Genomic DNA, 26,220 nt, shown 5'->3' on the forward strand with positions numbered 1-26,220 from the left:
TGAGATGAGGTTGTCTTTTCAACTAGGGGTAAATCAAAACTGTAGGCATTAAAGATACCTTTGCCCCCAGTGTATTTGAGTAGGTAATCAAGGTAGTACCTAATCAAGGTAGGATTTTTTTAAAGTTTTTATTTTATTAAGATCAGTGGTACTGCTGTGATTTTTGCAACTTACACATTGGAGATACAAGGATGGATCTAAGGAGCTATAACAACCCTAGTCCAATTCTGATCTGCTAAGAAGACCGGCCCTAACTGTACTACACAAAGCCCTTCTTACAGGTGTTTGGGAGCAAATGTCTTCATGCATACAAAGGTGACTCTTCTGAATAACATCCTATTTCAGTATAGTAGCATTTTTTGTTTGTTTTAGCAAAATCCTGCAATTCTTTATATAAGGCTGCAGTTGTAAGTGTATACATCCTATTGCTTTCAGCAAGACTTATACCAAGAAATGTGATTAGAATCAGGGTGTAAAGGGACAAAGTTCATGGGGCAGAGTATAACAAATGCGTTACAGACTTGGTAAAAAAAAGAGAGAGCTGTGTTTCTGTTGAAAAGAAAGATGAGTTAGAAATAGTGGGAGTAAACAATTTAAAAAAAGGAAACAACATCCAGTAGAAGTACCTTCTCTAATGCCATTCATTTCAACAACTTCACACTTAGAGAAACTGGGTTGTGACTGCCCCTCTTCTTCTTGGAAGAAAACTGAGCTGGGAACCGTGGAAGCTGTATTTAGCACAATGTACCTTATGTAGTATTGTTTTTTGAGCTGCTTGAAATGGGTGTTCAAAATAAATGCCAAACCTGCATATGTGAGACTTTGGCGTATGCACGATTTTAATAATGCCAAAACCCCACATGGCAGAACCATGCTAGTATTTGAGACACAAAACACTGTTTTACTTGGCTGAAAGAGAAAACTGTCGCTCATGAGGGAAGATATTCAAAATAGGTGTTCTAGCAAACCTTTAACTCGACTGATACAGTTGTGAACAAAGCAGGGGTTTTAGTCTTTGTTACAGCTAGCGAGCTTATGTTCAGAAACAGTTTGCCTCTTTTTCTCATTAGTGTATAATTTACTGTCATGATTTTTGCTCACTTAATTCTGTTTTCTCGCCCATTCTTTGTACAGTCATGTTTATTTTCAGCATTCAAAACATGTGAATATGTTAAATCTATAAGGTTGATGCTGCAGTATAACTAATAATAAATTGCCTTACTTGATTACTTAATCATATCTTCATTTATCCTGGGGGGCAACTTTTCTGCAGAGTTTTATCTTTTATATGAGTGAGTTGTTTGTGGGAAATAAAATGCCCCCTGTTAGCATGCACTATTTAAAGCAGGGCAGAGGTACTCTTTAAAAACAAAAACAAAAACCCTTACATTTTCTGACACTCATCTTGGTATTTTCCCCCCTTTTTGTTTTATCCATTTCACTTAATGATTTTCTGTATGTTGTTACAGACATCTCAACAGTGAGCATGCGCTGGATGATAGAAGTACAGCCCAATGTAGAGTACAAATGCAGGTTGTACAACAGTTAGAGCTGCAGGTAAAGATGATATTTTTATATTGCTATTGCCACAGTATTAATGGAGTGCAATTAAAATGAGTTCTACTGTGCCCCATTGTAATTTGAAAATTCCAGTAATTTTTAAAAAGTGTTTATGGACATTGCAACTTGGCTTCCTATTTGCAAATTTGTCATAAATGCACTAAGTTAATTTAAATTATCAGTACATGCTTTGATGTCTTGTACACCAAAATTTCGGTTTTGGTAAGGGATATGGATACTTTGGCAGAATGAGAGAAATGTTGTTATTCTAGCCTTTCCCATGATTGGACTGGAAATAATCTCTTAGATCCTAGAACTGTTTGTTTACATTTCATGTATTTTCACACATATATATTATATACATTTTTAGAAGAAACATATATATATATATATATATTTATGCATGGAAGCTGATTTGTATTTATGCAGTGTCAGTTTCTAATGGTTTTATTAAGTGAGTACCATTGGAGTTTACAATAATATATAATTGCAGTACTATCATGACCCTTTACGTAACTGTATTTCAAAATGCTTCCAAGTCTTTTCTGTTTGTCTCTTGCTGTTCTTTATGGGATGACTTTCTTTATGTGTAAGAGAGTAGACAAAAGGTTAGCCAAAGAAGACAAATTAAAACAATGTTCTACATTATATAGTTACCATTCCCCCCCCCCCAAAAAAAGCCACCCTATTTTGTATGCAAGATGGTAATGTAGAGATATATAGAAAGCCGTGGGCTAAGTGCAGAAGATAATTACATTTGGAAATTTACTGAGTTAGTCATTTACAGCTTCAAATAGTTACAGAGAAAAATCAGCAAAAACACACTTAAACTTTTTGTTGTTACTTTTTCACGATAACCATGACTTATATTTTTAAAATTCCTTTTATCTTCTTATCTCATAAATTAGACATCTTTTCCTTCAGATTTTACTTATGGTCACAATGTTCTTTCATTATTAAATATTTTAATACAATTTCTTTGAGGAAAATCAAACACTGGGTGATAGCAACTTCAGCAAGACTTACATTATGAAAAATATTAAGCAGCCAGAAATCGGTTTTCCTTGCTGCTAAAATTACAAAAAATGAATTGCAGGTTTTCTGTTAAGCTCAGAGGAAGTTATCCATCAGGTTGACATGTGAGAGAGGTAAATTTGACCAGTATGAAAACTTCCAAATGCAAGCGTATCCACAACAGAAACACTGCTTACAGGGCCTGTAGAATCTCAGTCCTTGAAAGTTTTCAAAAAGGGGGTGGAAGGGGCTGGCCAGCCCATCTGTAAGGAGTGCTTAAAGCTTGTCTTTCCCTGTCTTAGAGATTAATCCAGTGTTGTTGTTTTCCTCTTGAGAGTGTATTAGGGAGAGATCAGAAGCAGACCTTCAGATCCTCTGCTCCTCTCACTGAAGGTAGAAATGAAGAAGGGCAGGATATGCCAGTTCAGTGGTGACTTACCTTTGCTGTCTGAAAGGGGCAGGGCAGGGAGTACGTAAGCCTGTGGTTTGCTGTTTCTAGGTTCCTTCTTTGAGTGGAATAATACCTGCATGTTGTTTGAGGATGGACTCAAGTGGCGCATTGGATCTCTTCCTGTTTTATTATTCCATTGGCTTTGTTGCCAGAGTTGCTTTCATTAGAGCTTTACCTGCCACCAACAAATAGAGAAATTGTCCCAGTTGGCGCTGCAGCCCTGCCTCTTTACAGCCTTTAATGCCAGACCTGTAGGCCCTTCCAGAAATCAGAGTGAGAATGAGAACACGGCCTCAGAGAGACTAAAGAAGCATTTTAGGGGCAAAGAGTAGTGGGGGGTTGAAGAGCTGTGTGCTGCCTACATTCAAGTGAAGGTGGTTCACTCGTGGACTCAACCTTTTGATTTTGTGATGTCGTGTAAATTGCTGGCTTGAATGATATCATGCCTTGATGTCTGTTCCAGGGCTATAACACCTGTGATGTGATGTGCTGCAAGGGTGGCCCCTTTCACTCTAGTCTGACAATACGTGCATGCATAGTAGCAAAAGGCAGCTTGATGGGTCAGCTGTGGCAGCCTCCATGAGACAAAATATCAAAGTTCAGGGTCAGTAATAACAGGAAGAGTAGGATGGGGAGAAGTTTATATATAAAACCCTTTTTAGACCCTTTCACTTTCTTTGGCCGTTCCCCATATAAATGAACGTCAGCCACTCCTTTCTAGCAAGGTTGCTTTTTCAGGACATTGTGTCAGACAAGATAAAACTTGTCCTCAAACACTGATGCTGAGCCACACTTGCAGGGCTGTGCAAAAATGACTGATCCACTTCCAACCAGGCTGTATGCATTTTATAGTATACAATGATAAAGAATGATAATTTCTGTTTCACTATGAGATTGACTGATTTTTTTTTTACACTGCCCTTCCAATATGTGGGTTACGGTATGTAAAATAAAACCACATATGCAGCCAGGGCTCTTTTGTAGCAGGAACTCTTTTGCATATTAGGCGACACACCCCTGCATATTAGGCGACACACTCTTACAGGAGCTACTGTAAGCTCTTGGAGGATTGGCTACATTAGGGGTGTGTCGCTTAATATGCAAATGAGTACCTGCTACAAAAAGAGCCTGTGACACAGCAAACCAAACTGTCTTTTAGAAGCCATCAAAACAAACTATATCACTTACCATACCAACCCTTAAACCCATACCTTCTGTAATAATAGTGTTGCATGCCTTCCTGAATGCAGGAAAAGCTGACGTCTTCCATGCACCCATTCCATAGATTGGCAGTTAGGACAGAAAAAGCTCTCGTATGGGCAGCAGTGGTGTAGGCCACCCGCAGAAAAGGCATTTTTAAGGAGAAATTGTCATGTGGGTTCCTATATATAAGGAGAGGCAATTTGTAGGTCCAGTGTAGCTGTTTTAATATTAGCATAGGATGGGCATAGTACTAGGCCACCATGTTCTATATCAGTTAAAGCTTCATAGTTGTCTTCAAGGAGAGCCTCATGTAGAGCATAATGTTAGCAGAGCATATTGTTAGCATATTGTTAGGAGCTTCGGCGCATGAATCAGTGTGACTAGGTCAGCTAAGTCTAGTAGAGGACATAACTTACAAATCAGATGAAAAAGGAAATAATAAAAATGGAAGATGAAAGAATCCCACATTATTAACTTTACTGTTGTATCACAAGGATATTTTTCATTGGAGTGAATCATAGCTTGGCATGTTTAAAGGCAATGCCTTTTAACCAATCCAAATATGTGCACAAACCTTGCCCAAGATGTCTTTTGCAGTTATTAGGGCTGCAAGCTTTAACTGGTTTAATTGTTAGATTAATCAGTGAAAGCTTTGGCTGATTGAGTGAGGTTCAGTTTTAATAACTTTGGGCAATTTTTAATTGGTGGAGCTGTGGGCTAAAGGCATATTTATTTAAGTTAGAAAATGAAAAAAGAAAATATTCATAATGACCTTTCCAGGGAGTAGTAGTAATTTTTAGAGTAAATTGTGATACCACACTTCCTTCCGTCCTTCGAAAGGATACCTATATCACAGTTTTGATGACAAACTTTTTAATTGTAATCATGTATTGAGTGATTAATCTAAATATTATTATTTTTTGACAATTATATGGGCTTCTCTTGAAGTGGCACACTTGTAATATCGGTGTAGCTGTTCCTTTGGAGACCACTCATTGTATTATTCAGAAAATTTCCTTTCGTACATTGTCTTCAAGGGCTTTTATGCACAGCCAGTTACCATGAGGTAATGTCGTCTACATGTGGCAAAATGCCCCTGTATCCTGAGCGTAGCATTCCTGTCTCAGGCTTAGGAGAGAATTGTGAGAGGTCTCCTGTGGCATAAAAATACATAATGTGATGAGAGGTTTTCAGATAAATTTAAAAACATAAATTAATTAATTGTGCAAATAAATCCAAGACTGGAGTGAATAAAAACGTGAGGGAAAATAAATGGCGAGCCAAAATACTTCCACAGTTAGCCTCTTGTATGGACAGATATATATCCCATTAGTTCATAGCTGGGCTGACTGTAGCCTGTAGTGAACTTGGCTTAGATGTTCTTGAGCCAGCCCTCTTGACTCCTGAGATGATGTCTGCTTGCACTGCCTCTGAAATAGGCAGAGAAAATGGAACATTGATTGGCTCCTATGAACTCTCCAAGAATAAATGTAACGTAATAAGGTTGCGCTTCCTGGCCATGAATCCCCAACATCTCCATATGCTCCACGCACTGCTGTTTTCTCTGCAGCAGTTACTAACATATAAGTGGAGGAGTTATTTTAAAAGCACATTTTTAAATTTAAAAAGTATATGTTATATTTTGCATCAGCACTCTTGGTTTATCTGGGTAATAGCCCCTAGCAAGTTAGCAGAGTTCCCAAATCACTGTTCTGTTGAATCTTCTGAAACATCCTTTGTGTGTTTGGAGCTTTGAAATGCTAATGAGTGAATAATGGGGATGCTGCTGCTGCTTCTGCTGCTAACTCTTCCCCTCTGCCTTTGCTCTTCTTTCCCTGAATCATTTTTTTTCAAAGACATGTCTGCCCTTTACCCAAAGTTGTAAGGTCCTCCAATGTCCAGTTTGGTCTTCCCAGTCTCATCCATGATGAAATAGCTTCAGATAGTTGTCCCTGCATCGCTCTTGTTGTATACCTGCTAGATTAAAGTATTAATTATTTTTCATAAAGCTAAATTACCTAAACAGCATGATAAAAAGTAGAGACATCACCCTGCCAACAAAAGTCTGCATGGTCAAAGCAATGGTATTCCCACTAGTCATGTATGGCTGCGAGAGTTGGACTATAAGGAAGGCCGAGCACCGAAGAATAGATTCTTTTGACCTATGGTGCTGGAGAAGACTCTTAAGAGTCCCTTGGACAGCAAGAAGATCAAATCAGTCAATCCTAAAAGAAATCAACCCTGATTGTTCCCTGGAAGGCCAGATAATGAAACTGAAGCTCAAATACTTTGGCCACCAAATGAGAAGGGAGCACTCACTGGAGAAGACTCTGATGCTGGGAAAGATTGAATGTCAAAGAAGACGGGGACGGAAAAGGATGAGATGGTTAGACAGTGTCATAGATGCAACGAACATGAAGTTGAGCAAACTTCAGAGGACGGCGGAAGACCGGAAGGCCTGGTGTGATCTGGTCCATGGGGTCGCGAAGAGTCGGACTCGACTGTGCGACTGAACAACAACAACAACAAATTACACGTGGAAGGGGCGGGGGGGGGCAGAATATAGACTAGGTCATTGTAGTTAGTCTTGTTGGCAAACCACTGCCAGCAGTTTACCAGCATGAGCAATCATGACAAATTAGGCACATACATGCTTGTTACACATCACAGAATACAGAGTGTAACAGATGTGAAAAGACCCCACCTGTATCATAGTCCAATGAGGAGCGACTTGAGTTGGAAGAAGGTAACTTAGGCTGGAGGAAGGTTTGCAGCTTTGCTCAGTAGAGTGGTGGGCCAGTGACTTATGGGTAGGCCACCGACTGAAAACTTGTGGGTGCTGATGTCCCCCTGCTTTCTATTTCTCACTCTGCCTTCTTTGTGCACCCACAATGTATTTACCACTGTGTAGAAAATAAATTACTCCCGTATCAGGTTTTTGCATGGGTTTAGTAACATTCCTTGATAACAAGGGCTGCTGGTTAAATGAATTTCACCTTAGAACTTCCCTTGAATGAATTCACCTGCCCTGATGGAACCAGAGTGAACCGTGCGCAGAAAAGGTTTTTCTGTGCGTGGATCCCATTTCTGGCTTAGGACCTATTTGTAAGCAAAGATACTATGCAGAGGGTAAGTCACATCCAGCATTCATTGGTGAATGCTCATTTTGCTGAACAGATGTTTGGTGCTGTCAGATCTTGACAGCATCAATCTTTTTGTTTGTCGGATGAAGTCTAGTAAGGAGCTGCTGTGCCATATCATTCTGTTGATTTTTATGTAGCCTGATTATTTAGAACCAAGCTAAAGTTGGAGTCAGACAGCCTATTAATACATGATCCACAATGTGATTATCAGCTCGTGAGCCAAACACTGAAGTGAATAAAGAGCCAAAGCAGATATCTGTTTCCAACAACCAAGGTACTACGGGGGAAAGTAATTACAAAGGAATAATAACCCATGCTAGCCTGATCTTGTCAGATCTCAGCAACTAAGCAGGGTTGGCCCTGGCTAGTATTTGGATGGGAGACCTCCAAGGAATACCAAGGTCATGACGCAGGGGCAGGCAATAGCAACCCACCTCTGAGTGTCTCTTGCTTTGAAAACCGTGTGGGGCTGCCATATTCGGCTGTGATTTGATAACAAAAAAGTGTATATTTTGCTTCAGTCATGCATTTGCTACTGCTTATGTATACTAAGACGCTCATTGCATAACCACAAGGTGATAATGTATTTGTCACTGGGATAAGCTCAGAAGAAAACAGGCTGGTGCCTTTTTAAAAAGGCGAATAGCTCCTTTCCTCTTAGCTCCTTTTACTATTGCTGCTACTGTTTAACAAACATTTCTGTATTACTTGTTGGGGTATGAAATACCTTACAGTTTCATTTAGTCCCCTGAACATTTCTGTGAAGATTGGTTCATTTAGAGAGATGGCGCTTCATTTAGAGAGATGGCGCTCTAAGGCCATTTGGCAACACTGTAACAAGAACATATATCAGTTTGTATTTTTCTCTCCTTTGCACTGCCTCCTAAAAGAACCGTGGTTAATAAGCGAGTGCAATTTCCCCTACAATACCATTAACAGATGCCATTGTCAGACCTTAGGAGCCCTCTTTGGTGCCATGCTGATGAGAGCGCGCTCACGTCCGTGGCCTCTCAAGCCCTCGTGACTCCTTTTGAATGATCTAACTGAACAGCAGGGAGTTGCTAATGGAGTTATGGGTTCAGATTGGTGGTGCTTCTTGACCTGTGGAAAAACAGCCTAAAGAATCCCTTGACACTCTCCACTTTCTGTTTCCTGCTTTGAAACCAGGAGGCTCTTCCTCATGGCTTGCAGTTTTAAATTCCTGCCCAGACTCTAAGCATTTGCTTATGTGGGCATGTGCTCCTAAAATACAATTTGGCCCAAAATTTATTCATTAGATACCGGCCATAAAAAGTTAGCAACTAAAACAAGAAGACTACATTTTTTAGTAGTTTCATAGGACAAGGATTAGACGTAGGAATAATTAAAATTAAACGTCACAGTGACCACTACTGCAGCTTGCCTCTCTTTTGATAACTTCTTTTGATAACACTGTCTTCTGGGGGGGGGGGGACTTTTGGTAATACTGTAATCAGCGGGGGGGTGTTTTGTTTTGTGAAGTTGCCCTCAGGAAGTGCAGGGAAGCATATCGTAAATCAGTTTTTTTTTCTCCTGAATTTTGTCTACCAGTGTATAAGCGAGGGAAGCTGGTATGGAGCCGAAGATGGGATGGGCAGAGTGGGGTATTGGTCACCTTTCTTGCTTAGAGCTTGCCATATCCTCACAAATCCAGGTAGTGTGTGATTTGCATATTAAACTATTTATACTTGTGAAAATTATTAATATGCAAATTGGACATGCTGAATTAGCATATCTCATTCATGTTGTTTTCAAAGTTACTTTATATAGCAACCAAGTGCCAGAGGCAGTGGTGGAACAGGTAATGGAGAGTGTTCTTGTCCAGGCATTTTTCATTGTCAGGGAAGGCTGGGCTCTCATAAGGGCCTTGCTCTTCTTGTCCAAGAGCAGAAGAATGGATACTAGCAACAGGTTACTCTACTTTGACCCACAGCCCTACTTCCCCATTTCCTTCAATCCTGTCACAACTATCCTAACTCTGTTGGTTAATATTGATAGGGTAAGATTTCAGCTTGCATTACAGGACATAAAATATCTACAGGATTACTTTGCCTTGAGTGTCTAAATATGTACAAAAAGCTTCATGCATGACTTGAAAATGAGGCGGAAGATAGGAGGCAAGTTCTGAAGGATAGAGATTAGGGAATATGGCAAATTTTAGTAGAGGGGTAAAAATGCTGAAACTGCTTGATGAGCCACTTCCTACAAAAGGCTTGGCGCTAGCTTCTACACAGCAGTATATCACCAGTGGTTATGCTGTGTTTGTATGCAGGAAACCGACTTAATACTCTTTCTCTCATAGTTGGTCCAATATACATAGTTCATTGGAGCCCATTGGAGCCCATTGGAGGCTTTAGACTAGGAGCCACATCGCATATTACAGCAGACATGTTTCCAACCTGTGGCCGCCAATGCCATTTTATAGGGAAATTTAACCATTAAAAAAATTGCCATGAGGTCACTATCCTGACTAGGCCCACAGCGCAGTGGCAAAAAGCAATCTTGTTTCCTCCTTCCATGCCTTTTCAAGCACTGAAACAGCCCCACCAGCTGTTTCAGCACTTGAAAAGGCAAGAGGAACAAGAACATCACCTGGTGCTGCCACAGTGTGGATCCCATCAGGACCACTGTTCCCTCTAAGCTGAGTTAGTGTGAGCTAGCTCACAGTTTTTTAGTCTCCGGCTCACACATTTTTGTCTTAGCTCAGGAAGGATGGCTCCAGAGCAAACTAATTTATGCAGCAGCCAAATTGCTTGCTCACAACTTTAATGCCAGTAGCTCACAAAGTAGAAGTTTTGCTCACAAGACTCCACAGCTTAGAAGGAACATTGATCAGGACCTTACCTGTGTCTGCCATAACATGTAGGTTGACCCTGGATTTTCTTAACCAGCATTGTAAACTGAGATGTCTGCGACTCGGGGTAGTTTTGATATGGCATGATAATAAGATGTAAGGGGGGGGGGAGCTCAAAACTTCCATGGGGCTAGTGCAGACTTGGTTTTTGGCCTATGCAGTCAGCAATTCTCTTTATGTGGTGGAGGCCCCTTCTACCACACATAATATAGCATTTGAAGTGAGGGCTCTGTACAGAAGTCCAGATGTGCATAAGGAAGCCCCCTTTCTCTTTTGGGGGGAAAGAAACAGAAGTCCCATTTTCATTTGTATGTAGGGTTGCCAGGTCCCCTCGTCACGCCAGCAGGGGGACTTGCGGGGTGTTCCGGGATGTCCCCGACATGATGACGTTACCCAGACACCCTGGTTTTGGGGCAAAAGTGGCTTCAAACCATAGAGCTTTGCCCTCAGACCAGAGCGTCACTATGCGATGTCCCTGACGTGATGGCATCACTTCCGGGTGACCTCATTGCATTGGGGACATCACACAGCGATGTCGCTGTTTGTAGGTGGGATTTCCCCTGCTGGCCAGCTGCCAGCAGTGGGCTAAAGCCCTGAAAACCAGGGGAACCCCAGCTGGTACCTGGGGACTGACAACTCTACTTGTATGGGCATGGTGGAAGAGAGGGATGCATGTACCATGAAAGCCCTGTACCATGAAAGGAGGATCGCTGGCCTTGTAACTGTACAAGCTGGACCATCCCCTGTTCTTGACAGCCAACAAGCAGTTGTCTGAATGGAGTTAAGGAGAATCTGTACATCAGTTGGTGCTGGTGGCTATGTTCCTTAGTCACCTGTATTAGTAACATTTTACATGCCATGCTGCAAAGAAGACTAATCCCATAAAGTATATGATCTGTATAAAAAAGTTAAATAGATATCAATGAATTAACACAGTGTAGCCACCAAAGCCTCAAGTGCAACAAAGATCACTTTTGGGGACTCCCCTATGAATAGCTGTTCTTGTTCTTCTACTTCATCTCACTTTCCCCCATTTCCTTCCCCCCATCCTCTAGGCTTTTTCTCCTGATCCTGAACAACCTTCGTCCTTATACATAACCCACATTGCCCACATAGATGATTTATAAAATAAGAATGGCACGTCCCTGGAAAGTCCTGCTTGCCTTTTAACCTTTGCTAGCATAATGCAAGCATACACATTGCTCCTACAGGTTCAGTCCTTTGAGGGTAAAATTAGAGATATCATTGACAAAGAAAAATTTAAAAACTCTCTTGCCATTTAGTAGCCAGAAAAGGGTAACCGCCTTTCTTGCTGGTCAATCAAACTAAAGGCTTTGGTTTCCTTGGTCCTTATCAGTTAGGGTGGCAACACTGACTTTGTATCATAGCCAATCTATGTGTTTTCCGGTACTTTATGAAACAGTGAGGACTAGAAGCTTATTTTACATGAAAGTTGAGTCTGTCCAGGTGTTTCATAAGCCCAGAATACAGGTTATACACCTTGACAGTTGAAGGTTGGCAAAAGAGAGAGAGAGGGAGAGAAAGGGGGCATTTTCTAGTTTTGTCTTGAACGCTGAATCAAGACAAAGCCTTCTCCTGGCCCCCTAATTCTCCTTTATGCTCTGTCTCCTGAACATGAATTGGGGTAGGGTTGCCTAGTAAATATGATTCATTATTGTCTTTTTAGCTGTTGATGCTGCAGTGAACCTGCTGGTGCCATCAGGTCTAGAGCTGCTTCAGTCGAAAGCTAATGTGTTTTGCTCTGCGAAAGGCTGATACCCAGCACCCAGAGTTTTGTTTCGCTTCAAAAAAAAAGAGAGAGAGAACCATATAGCATTTCCAGACTGCTGAAGAAATAATAGCTTTGGGGGTTGGGGGTTGTTTTTGTAATATACCAGCTCCAGTGCCAAGGGCTTCGTTAGGAAAAAGAATACAGTTCTGGATTCTGTTCGCCCAAAAAATAAGAACTTTCTGAATTCTTTCTCTTGTTCAGCTGGCAAAAGACAAAGAACGCCTGCAAGCAATGATGACACACCTGCACGTGAAGTCGACTGAACCAAAAGCTACCCCTCAGCCTGTAAGTATCTGTGAAGAAAAGAGAGCTTTGCGACAGCCTTTGTTTTGTGTGCCTCATCTTAGGCCTCAGTATCAAGCCCAGTCTGTTTAAAACGACCATCAACAGAAAACGGTTATTTCCCCAGTCCATCAGGCCCAGAATACGAACAATTTTTGTCTAAAACCCAGTATTTTTTCCAAGTTACTCTATAGAAATTCAGGCTGGAATAAAAATGGGGCTTACTTCTGAATAGACCTGGTTAGGCTTGCCCCTGTCCTGCATCTAAGGAAGACCCCAGCCAGATTGGCAGTGCAGTCCTGTGCAGTCTTTTTTCAGTCTCTGCCCATTGATTGTAATCCACTAGCACTTATAACAAACCCACTAGTACTTGTTCTGCAAGAGCCTGCGTGGTTATTCGGACAATGCTACAGCAGCAGGTAGGTTCTAAAGTAGTTCTCACTGCTGTAGTACATCTGTAGTCAAGCATGCTTTTGTGTTAGCAGATGAGCATCTTTGGGTTTGGGCTCACTTTTCTCGCACAGAGGACTAACGAAAGGTGTAAAACAGGCCTTGCGTGTGTAGAGGAAGCCTTCTGCGTGCAGGACGCCTTTGAATCCACTCCAGTGTACTCTAGCACTTACTTCATCTTCAGCTCACATTTTCCATGCATGGATATCAACAGATTGACTGTGACGAAGAGGATCTTCATTTAATATTTATTTAACATTTATAATATAGTAGATGACATCCAGTCACTTCTTAGCTTTTAACAAACTCTTTGAATGTTTGAAGTCTTCTTCTGTTTTTCACTGTGCAGAGTGTACACAACTCTGTATTCCATTTAAACAGGTGTATATCCTTCTGTTCTAGGTAAGTCTACAAGAATGTCAGCAGGTTAAAATACCCCCTACTGTTTTCACACTGTGTGTTTATGATAGTGAGATTAATTCCTTCCACTCTTTTTTTTTTAAGGTATGCATGACTTCATATAAATTACTGAAAGACTAGGCTAGGTCCATCAAGTGCTGTTAGCCATGTGGCTAAATGAAATGTCCGTACTGAGAGGCAGTGTACCAGTTGGGGCCAATGTTCCCTCTAAGCTGTGGAGTCTTGTGAGCAAAAATTCTACTTTATGAGCTACTGGCATTAAAGTTGTGAGCGAGCGATTTGGCGACTGCATAAATTAGTTTGCTCTGGAGCCGTCCTTTCTGAGCTAAGACAAAAATGTGTGAGCCGGAGGCTAAAAAACTGTGAGTTGGCTCACACTAACTCAGCTTAGAGGGAACACTGGTTGGGGCAACAGTAGGTTACCCTGTATATTGGCTTCTGGTTTGTCACCGGAGAGAAAAGGATGCTGGAGTAGATGTACTGTCACTTTTGATCTTCAGCACTCTTCCTATGTTCTTAACATAGTCTTCTTTGCATGGCACCGGGGGGGGGGGAGTGAAGAATACAGTTTTTTATATAGTTATGACCAGTACATAAGTAAGGTCTTGTAGATGTACCTGACTTTACATGACTGCAACCTTAGCCAAAAAGAAGATTAAAGCAAGTTGTGACCATTTTTGAATACATATAACAGCCTGCTCTAAAACAGAGGGAAAGGTCTGTTTGGAAAGCTCAACTGCTTCCTATCTTAGAAGGCTTTGCTCCCATAAGCGGTCTCCCTGCCTCCCTCTACAGCTATTTATTTCACATGCAACCTCAAAAATAGAAATTCTTTTCTAGGGAAAAGAGAGTGCAGAGTGTTTAATGATTTTATGTTCACTATCTCTGTAATGTGTAATGTGTTCTGTTTCAGACATTAATTTTTGTCTACCAACTGCATCTCGGCAGGCTACCATATTTGCTGGGTTAATAGTCTGACTCCTTTTTTATTTCTATCGCCATAAATCAGACATACACAAGTGTGTGTTTGCTTTATTTACAGAGGGCAGGAAAAGCCCAAACAGGTAAACCAGTGGTTTGCCATCACGCTGCATCGTTGCATATTGATTAGCCTGGCCACGCTCAATTAATTTTCACGTCATTCAAAGTTTAAAAAAAAATCAAATAAAGGCAGTGTACCTTTAAATCTTACAAATCTTAAAATCAAGAAGCACATCACTCCCTCCATTTGGGATAATCACATGAAGCAATTAGGAATTTTAAAGCGTTCGGAGTAAAATAAATGCAAGGTGCGTTAAAGAAAATGCTACGTTTGCCTCTGTCGCTTTAGAGCGTGCTGGACAGATTTTAACAGATGGGCTATTTTTAATGTTAGATCAAACATTTCATTAGAATCCTTGATCTCGCTTTACTCTATGTCTGTCTCATTAAGGGCTTTTCTGCAGAATCCATTCTTTTGGCGTGTTGAAAACTCTTTAAGTATAGTGTGCTGCCAAGAGACATACCTTCTCCTTGTTGCACTTCAGTAGTCTGCAGCTTTATGTAAATCCGCGCCACAGTAGTTTTGACAACTGACTTTTTAGGGGGTTCTCCTTCTCTCTCTCTCTCCAAAGCACTGAATGATGTAGGTGCAGTAAACAGAAAGAACTGCTTTGAAAGAGTTTAGTAGCAGGACACCAGCTTTCTGTCCTAGGAGCTCCTGCTGTGGCCCAGTTATTAGCAGGGAAGCTTGCATCTCATGAAATGTTCTACCTGTTATTCCCCCCCCCCTTTCCTTCAGCCCACAACATGCCTCCCTTCCTCTTTTTTTTTTTTTTTTGCAATGTAGTAGAAGGGGCTTTGCACCATTGTGCATGTGAGATGATGCAGAGCAGAGCATGTCCCTCTCACATTGTAGCGGCAGCACTCCCGGGTGCATACAGAACATTAGCCCTCACAGTAGTAATGAAACAGATCCTTGCAAGTGGTGGAAAGGCAGTTCGAAGGCTATTTTGTGTCCTCACAGGGATTATAATCTATAGGGAAGGGAATGACAAAATGAGGGGTTAGTGTGAAGCCAGTTTGACCAGTGAGCTCCTGCCGAAAATCTGGTAGTTTTTGTTAAGGAGCCCCAGAAATAACAGTTGGGGGTGCTATCACAAGTATTGCTAATACAGCAAATAAACAGGAAAAAGCAGTAGGAAAAGCGGGGGGGGGGAGTGATCAGGGGAGGATGCACTGTCTTGATTAGTATTAAAAATGTTTTACATTCTGGAAAATTATAGCTTTGATGGGGACCTCCTACTAAATTTATTTTTAACTGCTCTATTGAAAATTCTGTACCACTAGTCAACATTATCTCTCAGTTGCTCAGCGCAGTGTTTCTCTATTAAAAGAAATAGGCATGAATATTTTTGACTGAAAAATTAATAGCTTTTGAATTCATACGCAGCAGGTTTTCTTTTGCAAAGAAGTCCAATATCGCTGCACAGCACTTGTATAACCATTTATTTAGAGTCCAAGTCAAACCTTTGACAGCCAGAGCAGTGTTACAAGCCAACATAAAGAACTTCAAGATGTAAACCAACAATAGCTGGTCTGTGTGAGGTTTGCCATTGTCAAATACATAGATTGTTTGGATTAGTTTATGTAAATGTACTGTTGTATTACCCTTTTTTTGGGGGGGAGATCACATTTGTGTATGAAAAGTGGTTTCGTTCACAGGCAGCATTATAAATTCCTTATCCTTTAACTTACATGTTAGAAGTTTAAAAAAAAAATCGTGTCTGACAGGCCTATATTGTATGACACTGTTGTTGGATTGAAACAGCCTTCTTTTCATTTATTGAAATATAGAAAAAATTATTATAGATACCATCAGATAAATCAGAAATTATTAAACTATGTATAGGTGAAGCATTTGAAAATTAATTATAAAATGTAGGAATATAGTGTTTTGCATATTGTGCTTTCCCTCTGAGAGGGGGAAAGGCAACCGCATCACAGATTCTGTGCTAGACCTTGGCCCTTTTAACTCAGCGGGATAGGACTTTGACTAGGGAAGATCTGATGACCAATGCTGCTGTGTAAAGTATTCTTTACACCCAGTAATTAATTTTTCCTTTCTCCCTTTAACTGTTGCAAGGTGTACGTTAGGTTTAATTTCTTGGGGGGGGGGGGTCTGTTTTTAAAGGAGAAAGTCATAACTGATCCAAGCATAGCAGTAAAAGCGAAATTCAGAATTGCAGCTTTTTAATGACTGACTAGGGAGTTTATGAGGTTTTTTTAAAAATACATATATTATTGAAAAGCTTATAATACTTATATTAAAATAGTCATAACCAGCTGAAAAACTGGGGGACTTTGCAGAGCAGTATATGCTATATCTTAATACCATGTGGCGTTTTACCAGTGGGGTTTCACTGGTCAAGTATGTTAGTCTTGGCTAGTTGCATAAATTAGTACCACATTTTTGTGCTACAGAGCTCTTTGATCAGTTCCTGGTGCTGTACCATGAATCAGGAATCCACCCAGCCATGGAGAGAAGTCTGTCTTGTCAGGCGTAATAACAGGAAGAAGCATGTATGAGATTATCTCCTTGAAAGAAGTGATCTCTCAGCCGTGTTTTGGAGTGCTCTATAAACAGTATGTGTGTGACATTTGCCAAGGCATGGTACTCGTGCAGGCTGGCACTGAGCCAAATAAGGAATTTAGATGGGAAGAAAGCTTGGGCATGGAGACCAGTCTGTATAGGTGTACATGTCAAGAGAAGAACAGCAAAGCCAAAATTCCCTTGCCTTGAGGGGGAAATCAAATGGTTTTGTGCCTTGTTTCATTTAGAAGTCTTCAGTAGCTTAGTCACCATAGATAGAAAAGGTCAGAAGTAATTCAGACAAATATATGGAGGCCAGCTACTCAGAACCAAGTATTAGTCAAGATGGACTGGCTCTGCTAGGGCCTCAAACTTTTGGGTATAACTCCTCTAAAGCTTCCTGCTCAGGATGCTACAGTAGACACTATTCAAGGAATATTGTTCTGGTTCAGAATCGATATTTCATGTCATATCCTGGGAACTTTGGTGAGTAGATCTTCCTTCCTGACCCTTTCTGCTTAAGCCTACCTTGTATTCATGTCCTGGCTGGGTCAGGAGGCACCAGCTGTGTATGCTTCCCCCCCCCCCCATTTTTTCTCCTGATTGGCTGGGCAGGGATTCATTGAACCTTGAAGCACTCTGAATGCTCTGTAGTCTTGCTTACCTCTGTTTGCTGTTATCCTGCTAGTTATGAGACTTGGGATGAGAGCCAGTGGCCTCAGATGAACTGTGTCAGTCTTTGCTTTCATTAACTTTAGGGGGAGACTCAAATGATTTATTTCATGATTTAGGAGAGGCTGTCTTAAAGCGTCTGCTGTTTTGTCACTCCTTTTGGGAGGCGTTCTGAGAAAGTGAGGGGGAAAAGCAAAAGGGAGGGGCTGGAGAATACCTGTTTCTGTATTTAAACACATGTTTCAAAAAGTGGCTGTAAAGCACCTTTATTTCTGTGGCACCCAGTTATTATTGAAGAAAGGTTACATCCATTCCCATCAGTATATTTTCGGAGATTTCAGTGTGATCTGGTATTCGCATCTTCTGTAAATTGTTTGTTAGATGTTGCTTGTGACAGGGAAAAAAATATATTCCGATTTTATACGTACTTCAATAGTCATTCCATTAGTTTCATTCATGTGTGAGCTTGAGGGGATTGGGGGGGGGGATCCAAAGCCCAGTGTGCTTTCAGATGGCACCGATATAGCTGCAAATTACTGCTGAGGAACAAGAGAAGGAATGCATTCTTCTTTCCCTGGCTCCAAAAGGGGTTTTGCATACCTGGCAGCACATCCGTCTTTATGGAGCTGACATAACTGTTGGCTATTTTTTATGTATTTTCCTTTACCCTAACCACAGCAATTAGGATTGTTTTGAAATCCTGTTTTTAGCAACTGTAAAAACAAAGCATTAAAAAATAGCCTTTTAACTGTGAGGTAATGACTGAGCATTTTAGCTGCTGTAGCTGTATTTTATAGTTTGAAAAATAATGATATGTAGCAATAAAAAGGGATTCGCAAATGCAACATACAAAAGCTGTTTTTATATACTGTTTTTCATTAAGTCCCACTCCTCAACTTGTGTTTCCTTAGTGTCCCTGCCAATAACAACACCTGCTAAGTGATTGCTGCCTGCCAAATCCTGTGTTGCATACAGTAATGTGTAATATATATATAAATACGTGTGTAAAATTTTCATGGCTAGAGTATTAAATCAAACAGACCAAACTCTTGGTCACCTTCACTGGCTTGCAGTCGATACCCACCTACCTTGGAACATCTGAGATATACTTGTAGCATCTGTTTTTGCTATGGTCTCAGTGGCAGCACCAACAGTAAACAGAAAAATCAGTGCCCTGAAGCACCACAGATGGCCTCAGTGTAGCATGCATGATATTTTCCCGTAGAATGTGTGAGATTTCCTGGTATGTTTGCTTCTTTGTCACCATTTTTATGCATAGTCTTAATGGAACTCAGTGGAAGCCATTTTAAACAGACAAGTTTGTATGAGAGATCAGAAAGCACATGCTCACACATGTCCATGAATAAAACATTCATTTAGGAAACGTGGTTGGGCTAAGGAAATTCCCTCCCCAAAAAATATAATATACAGTAGAGAGAACAATCTTATTTTTCTGAATGATCAGCAGAGATGGGGAGGGGCATTTGTCTGTGATAGAGCATCTGCTTGGCAAGCAGGCGGCCACTGGTTCAATCCCCAGCATCTCCAATTTAAGGGATCAACTGGTAGATGACAGACCTCTGCCTGAGATCCACTGCCACGTTTCAGTAGACTCACCTTGATGGACCAATAGACTGATTCGGTATAAAGTAGTTTCCTGTGTTCATGAGGAATTAAAATTGTAGCCTTCTAGATCAATGCCAGTTAGTTGTAGGAATGTACCTATTTTTGAGTTAGGTAGAATTCTTCCTCAAGCAGAATACAGTTGCTTTTTCATTCACAGGTTTCCGCCATATGCAATTACAGAATCCAAAAATTCTGATTAAGTACTGAATTGTATAATGTTTCTTAATATAATGCTTGAAGATGCTTATTAGGTATCTCCTTGTTACTGGGACAAGAATGAGTAGCTAGTTGCCAGAAATGCTGTGACTCAGCCCTTCATCCCTCTCTTTACACTGGACAAAATATGCTTGCCCCAGCACATCCAATATAATAATAAAGACTGGGTTGAAACTTGCCCCCGTTACCCTGTAGCAAAAGAAGATACCTCATCAAAGTAAATTACACCAAACTGGAAGCTACTTGTATGTCAGTTGTCTTTATGAGCAACTTTTAAAATCACAGCAAATGTTTTAAATAGAAAATGCAGACACTGAGAAATCATGTGGCATTTCCCTCAGGAAAAGCAACCCTCCCAGTGCAAGCCCTTCCTGATCTTTGCCCCTGTCTAATCGTCTTTGGCTGGTGTAAAAATAGAATCTAGATGGGCCTTTTCATTACTAATTGAATGACAAAATTGCAATTTAATAGTTTATAATGAAGATTAATATTTTAAGATAGGAACAAAAAAACACCATTCATAACAGTAGTTATGCTCCAGTTCACAATTAATGTCTGTATTTGAAAACAGCACATTCAGAAGTATATTCAGTTTTGGGAAAGTATCTGATGAAAGTTGGGCCACTTCAATATGAGTTACATATTCACTGAACAAAAGTTTGCAAAGCAAGTCTTCAATAACCAAGCAATCCAATTCACCATTTCATTAACTTGTTGGTTTGTTCAACCAACAGTTGTCTGAAGTGACACAAGATGCTACACTAGATTTCTAGTCGTGTCCCCCCCCCCTTATCATCTTCTTTCTTCTCAGACTGCAGTCATGTTTAATTTGGAAACTGGGCTCCTTTGGCAAATTAGCAATTAGAACAATTTTGTGGGAATATGTATATGTGTCATTAGTTTTCCTGCAAATTAATAGCAAGAGCAGAGGTCAGGCAGAAATTTTCCACTTGACTGCTGTTCCTCTGTCGAGATTTGGCACTTTGTTTTGGAACGGCCACAGCTGCTCAAAGCCACAGCCTTCCTTTAGGAACTGTCTTTTAATTAGTTTACCTCGTAGCCATTATTACAAATATTACTCCCCCCACACTTGAAATAAAATTACTGTTTCTACAAAATATTCCAGTGACATCTTGCACCATTGCACATTGATGGTGGGGTCATTTGGATGCGGCGTTTAATCATTAGATCACCTTCATAAGCATCTCCTAATTAGAGTCCTTACAATACAATTTTATCTGGTAATTAGCTGAAATTGGCTGCTTCCTCTGTAGCTTATTAGTGGCAACCCAGCAGTGGGTGTGAATCCTAGTGTCATTTGTCAAGCCTGTTAAAGGCGGCAGCCCCCCACCCTACCCGCACACACACTCGTCCTCACTTTCTGTGTTTATTTCCACTTGTACTACCTTACACTGAAAAGCCTGCAGAAATTTAACTCAATTCAAATTATTTAACTGGAGAACATTGACCTTTGGGCTTTCCCCCCCCCCCTCCATCCCCCAGCTTCCTAGTAGAAACAGATTAAATGTTTAAGCTTTTAAACAGTAAAAACAGAATTGAACTCGTTTGAAATTGAATGGTTTGAACAGTAATGATGAAACAGTATCCGTGATCTTTCCAGCAGGAGAGCCAATCTTACTGAGCTTGTGCAATGGAAGAACACCGAAAATTGATTCAGATCTGCTTCTGGTTGTTGGAGTGTATGTGTGTGTGTTTTTAAAGCCCACTTTAAGAGTGGAGATAAAATAAAGTAGATTTAATTTCATAGAGCAACTTCTCCATTGCACTATTGCTATCATTGCTAGGCTTTTTATCATATGTGATGGACGGGTGCCAGAGGGACATAGCTAAATTTGTGTAATCATCCAATGTGCCTAAATAGAAGAGCTCAAGAGAACCTATCAGCACGTTCATTGTGGCATCCTATATGTATAATTCCCTTACGTATTGGCCATTTCCAGCTCTCCCATTGGCTGTGCAGTGTGCTCTATCAGCCATTGGCCCATCAACTGCCCCCCAAGAGTACTCGCATGCCATTGGCTCGGGGCTGGGTCCACTCCTCTCCCCCGCCCACTGCCAGCCTGGAAACTCTTCTCTCACAGAATAAACTGCCAAACGGCTGTCTCTCCTGACAAAGACAATTCTCCTGCTTGGCTCCTGTGGGACTAACTTTCCCCTCAGTGGCTGTTGCTAGGCAACCATGCTTGGTTCTGTCAGTAAAAAGGCAAAGGCAGGAGGCACTTTCCAGGCCTTTGTGGGGAACTCCTTGGGGCCAGTCCTGACTAGGGTTGCCAGCTCCAGGTTGGCAAATTCCTGGATATTCTGTGGTGGGCTCTACAGAAGCCAGAGTTTGGGGAGGGGGGAGGCCTCAGCTGAATAGAATGCCATAGAGCCCACCCTCTAAAGCAGTTATTTTCTCCAGGGGAGGAGAGGTCTGTTGTCTGGAGTTCAGTTGTGATACCCGGCAATCTTCAGGCTCCACCTGGAGGTTGGCTACCCTAGGCGTAGCAGTTAGCACTTCAGAGCAGGGTCTGCCAGACCCAGGTTCTTGCTGTAGAAGTTGAGTGGGTGATTTCGGACTAGCCACAGACTTTCAGCCTAACCTACCTCACAGGGTTGTTTTGCTGATCAAAAGGAGGAGAGGAAAATGATGTAAGCTACTTTGGTCTCCACTGCGGAGAAAGACTGTACTTTAACTCCTGGGGAATCATTGTTGCCAGTCTCCAGGTGAAGGCTGGAGATCACTCAGAATTAAAACTGCTCTCCAGATGGCAGAGATCAGCTCCCCTGGAAAAAATGGCTGCTTTGCAGGGTGGACTCTGTGTCATTATACCCTGCTGAGGTCGCTGCCATCCTGCTTGGGTCCCCACTGCTGAGAAAGACTGTAGTTTTTCTAGGCAGAAGCTATAGGGAGGGGGGAAGAGATGGAAAGCTGAAGTCAGAGGCGCAGATAATGGTACGTTGATGGGAAGGAAGAAATTAGGGTTGCCACCTCCAGGTTGGGAAATTCCTGGAGATCTGAGGGGGTGGAGCCTGGAGATAGTGGGGTTTGAGGAGGGGGTGGGATCTCAGACAGGTACAAAGCCATAGATGCCACTCTCCAAACTATCTATTTCCTCCTGGGGAGCCATTGTTGCCAATCTCCAGGGGAGGGCTGGAGATCACTCAGAACAACTGTTCTTTAGATGGCAGAGATTAGTTCCCCTGGAGAAAACAGTAAACTCTGTGTCATTGTATCCTGCTGAGGTCACCACAGCAAACATACACTGAGTTCCCAAGGCCAAGGCACCCACTCAGAGGCTCTTTCTAGAGCTCATTGTATTTATTTCCACAATGGGCCTTATTCCTAGTAAATTAATATTTGAAGACACATTTCTCATGTTTTCAAGTATGAATGCATTCACAGGTAGGCTCATACGTGATGACCATCATTTTGTGACATCACTGGATCCTTTTGAAAGCAAGACTTGTGTATGAATCCCCTCCAGGACGTTAAGAACCTTGTTGGATCATGCAGGGGGGGTTCCATCTGATTCAGATTTTGTTTCCAGCAATCAGGTTTGCTAAAACTAGACTGCTTCTCTAGGCAAAAATTAATTTTTTCACCCCATCTCTCTTAGTAGGTGTGAGTGGCAACTGTGTTTTATCATCCCAGCTGTGGTTTTGGGGGTTGGGGTTTTTTTTTGGGGGGGGGGTTGGTGAGTATGTGTATTTGGATTGCAGCTGCTTTCCTCTGCTACTCCATAATGGGAAAGAGGGAGTTGGGTAAAGGGGTGTAGTAGAAATAAATCTTCCCTCCGTCCCAGATCACCTTTCCTCAAATTTGGGGGATGCAGTTATGTTCTCCTGCCTTTTATAAAGTTTTTGCTGAGTAAAATGGTACCTTTTGACTTCTGACACTGCAAGAAGTAGGCTTTATTTATCTCCTTAAAATAATCATATTTTCCTCACAAAGGCCTCAAGTTGACTCACAAAAGAAAACCCAACAGTTATCTGTAGTAACAATAAATGCAAAGGTTGAAAGACTATAAAAGAGCTGGTTGTTTTGTTAAAATATTGGGCTATGATCTGGAGAGACCCAGGTTTGAATTCCGACTCTGCCATGGAAGCTCACTGTGTGACTTTGGGACAGTCACACACTCTCACAGTGATGTTGTGAGAATAAAATGGAGGGGGAAGAGAATGGCGTAAGCTTCTTTGGGTCCACATTGGGAAGAAAGGTGGGCACAAATGAAGTAAAGAAATAATAAAATAAAAAACAATCCAAATTACATGTATTAATTCAGCACCAAAATCCAAAAAATCCTCCTTCACTCATACACACTTTATACTACAAATTCCAGTTCTTCAACTGCCTACCCTGAATTAAATTACTAAAAAACTTTATTGTACGTAGTGACATAGACTGAGCATTCCCAAAGTAGCCAAGTAAGTAATCTGGGCAGCTACATGATTCAGGGTATGAAACTATGCAGTATTCCAAAGTACAGACTTTAACAATGCCTTTATGTTTAGAGCCCTAGTTTTTTTCTGCCATAAAGTTCACATGTTCCCTCTTTGTGTTAAATTCTTTGAGCTCTCAATAAAGCTTTCCAGAAGGAAGCTGGGTTAATCTGTTGCATTAATTTTTTTAAGTGACTTTTGACTGTGGGCTTAGAAGTTGGGGAGTTTAGAAGGGTGTAGTTTTGCTTAGGACTGCACTATAATGGCATAAAACTTTTTCTCGGTATTCTTTACATCCTCTGAGGAGGCTGCATGGTCTCCTGTTCCTTCCCTGTTTTTGTCCACTGAGCACCCCTGTGAGATAGGTAGAGCTTGAAAGATTGTGACCAGCTGAAGTCAGCCAGTGATCTCCATGGCAGTTTGAGGATTTGACCTAATATCTCCCTGATCCTAAACCAGCACTCTTGTTCCATACACCACACTGGCTGTCAAGCTGGGCATGCCAATAGCAGTAAGGTAGCCTTTCATGTATCTGATGAAATGAACGCTAGCCTGTGATCGCTTATACCACTATAAATCTGTTAGACGCGTTTGGGGAGGGGGTAGTAAAGGCTTGCAGCTGCCAAGCATTTGGAGCCAGTAAAATTTTGCCTTAGTGGGAAATGGCGGTGGATTGTGCATGATTTAGTTTGGACTCTCATGCTGCTTCATAACCTCTGGTTTGTCTCCTCAATCTTCTTTTGTGTGTAAGCAGTGCTTGTTGACAGCTGTTTTATTTATTTGCTTTTCTAACCCTAGCCCATCTCTAGTGTTAGTTGTTGTTGTTCAGTCGCACAGTCGAGTCCGACAGTTCGCGACCCCATGGACCACATCACGCCAGGCCCTCCTGTCTTCCGTCGTACTCTGGCGTTTCCTTAATTTCATATTCGCTGCCTTGATAACACTGTCTAACCATCTCATCCTTTGCCGTCCCCTTCTTCTTTGACCTTCAATCTTTCCCAGCATCAGGGTCTTCTCCAATGAGTGCTCCCTTCTCATTTGGTGGCCAAAGTATTTCAGCTTCAGCTTCAGTATCTGACCTTCCAGGGAACAGTCAGGGTTGATTTCTTTTAGGATTGACTGATTTGATCTCCTTGCAGTCCAGGGGACTCTCAAGAGTCTTCTCCAGCACCATAATTCAAAAGAATCTATTCTTCGGCACTCGCTTCTTATAGTCCAACTCTCGCAGCCATACATTACTATTGGGAATACGATTGCTTTGACCATACGGACTTTTGTTGGCAGGGTGATGTCTCTACTTTTTATTATGCTGTCTAGGTTTGCCATAGCTTTCCTCCCAAGGAGCAGACGTCTTTTAATTTCATGACTGCAGTTACTGTCTGCAGTGATCTTGGATTCCAGGAACGTGAAGTCTGTCACTGCTTCCACGACTTCTTCTATTTGCCAAGGAGTGATGGGGCCGGATGCCTTGATCTTAGTTTTTTTGATGTTGAGTTTCAAGCCAACCTTTGTGCTCTCCTCTTTTACCATGAGCAAGAGGCTATTGAGGGCCTCTTCACTTTCTGCCATTAGAGTGGTATCGTCTGCATATCTGAGGTTGTTTCCTCCTTCTATGCCTTTTCAAGCACTGAAACAGCCCCCCCAGCAATCTTAATTCTGGCTTCTGAATCATCCAGGCTGGCATTTCGCATGATGTACTCTGCATATAAATTAAATAAGCAAGAGGACAATATACATCCTTGTCGTACTCCTTTTCCTATGCTAAACCAATCAATTGTCCCATATCCTGTTCAAACTGTCGCTTCTTGACTCTTATACAGGTTTCTCAAGAGACATGTGATGTGGTCTGGTACTCCCATCTCTTTAAGGACTTGCCATAGTTTGTTGTGATCCACGCAATCAAAGGCTTTGGCGTAGTCAATGAAGCAAAAGTAGATCTTTTTCTGGTACTCTCTTGCATTCTCCATAATCCAGCGAATGTTGGCCATTTGACATGTAGTTCCTCTACCTTTTCGAAACCCAGCTTGTACTTCTGGCAGTTCTCTGTCCATGTACTGCTGAAGCCTAGCTTGTAGGATCTTGAGCATGACCTTGCTAGTGTGTGATATGAGTGCAATTTTGCGATAGTTTGAACATTCCTTGGCATTGCCCTTCTTTGGGATTGGAATGTATACTGACCTTTTCCAATCCTGTGGCCACTGTTGTGTTTTCCAAATTTGCTGGCAAATTGAGTGCAGCACTTTAACATCATCTTTTAAGACTTTTAATAGCTCAGCTGGGATACCATCACATCCACTAGCTTTGTTGATAGTAATACTTTCTAAGGCCCATTTGACTTCACATTCCAGGATGTCTGGCTTGAGGTCAGTGATTACACCATTGTGGTTGTCAAGGACATTGAGGTCCTTCTTGTATAGTTCTTCTGTGTATTCTTGTCATCTTTTCCTAATCCCTTCTGCTTCTGTTAGGTCCCTACTGTTTTTGTCCTTTATCATGGCCAGCTTT

The 26,220-nt window shown here is 41.4% G+C and overlaps 1 protein-coding gene across 2 annotated transcripts in view; it reads left to right on the forward strand.

The window, feature by feature from the left end:
• FOXP1 (forkhead box P1) overlaps nt 1–26,220 on the forward strand; it is a 544,619-nt gene that overhangs the window by 474,368 nt on the left and 44,031 nt on the right. For both annotated transcript variants that reach the window (XM_015418621.1, XM_015418622.1), the window contains exons 10-11: nt 1,470–1,557; nt 12,237–12,320. In XM_015418621.1, coding sequence (XP_015274107.1) covers nt 1,470–1,557; nt 12,237–12,320 — 172 coding nt within the window. The remainder of the gene's footprint in view (nt 1–1,469; nt 1,558–12,236; nt 12,321–26,220) is intronic.

Source organism: Gekko japonicus, unplaced genomic scaffold (assembly GCF_001447785.1).
Source record: "Gekko japonicus isolate JY-2015 unplaced genomic scaffold, Gekko_japonicus_V1.1 scaffold483, whole genome shotgun sequence".
NCBI classification, from domain to species: domain Eukaryota; kingdom Metazoa; phylum Chordata; class Lepidosauria; order Squamata; family Gekkonidae; genus Gekko; species Gekko japonicus.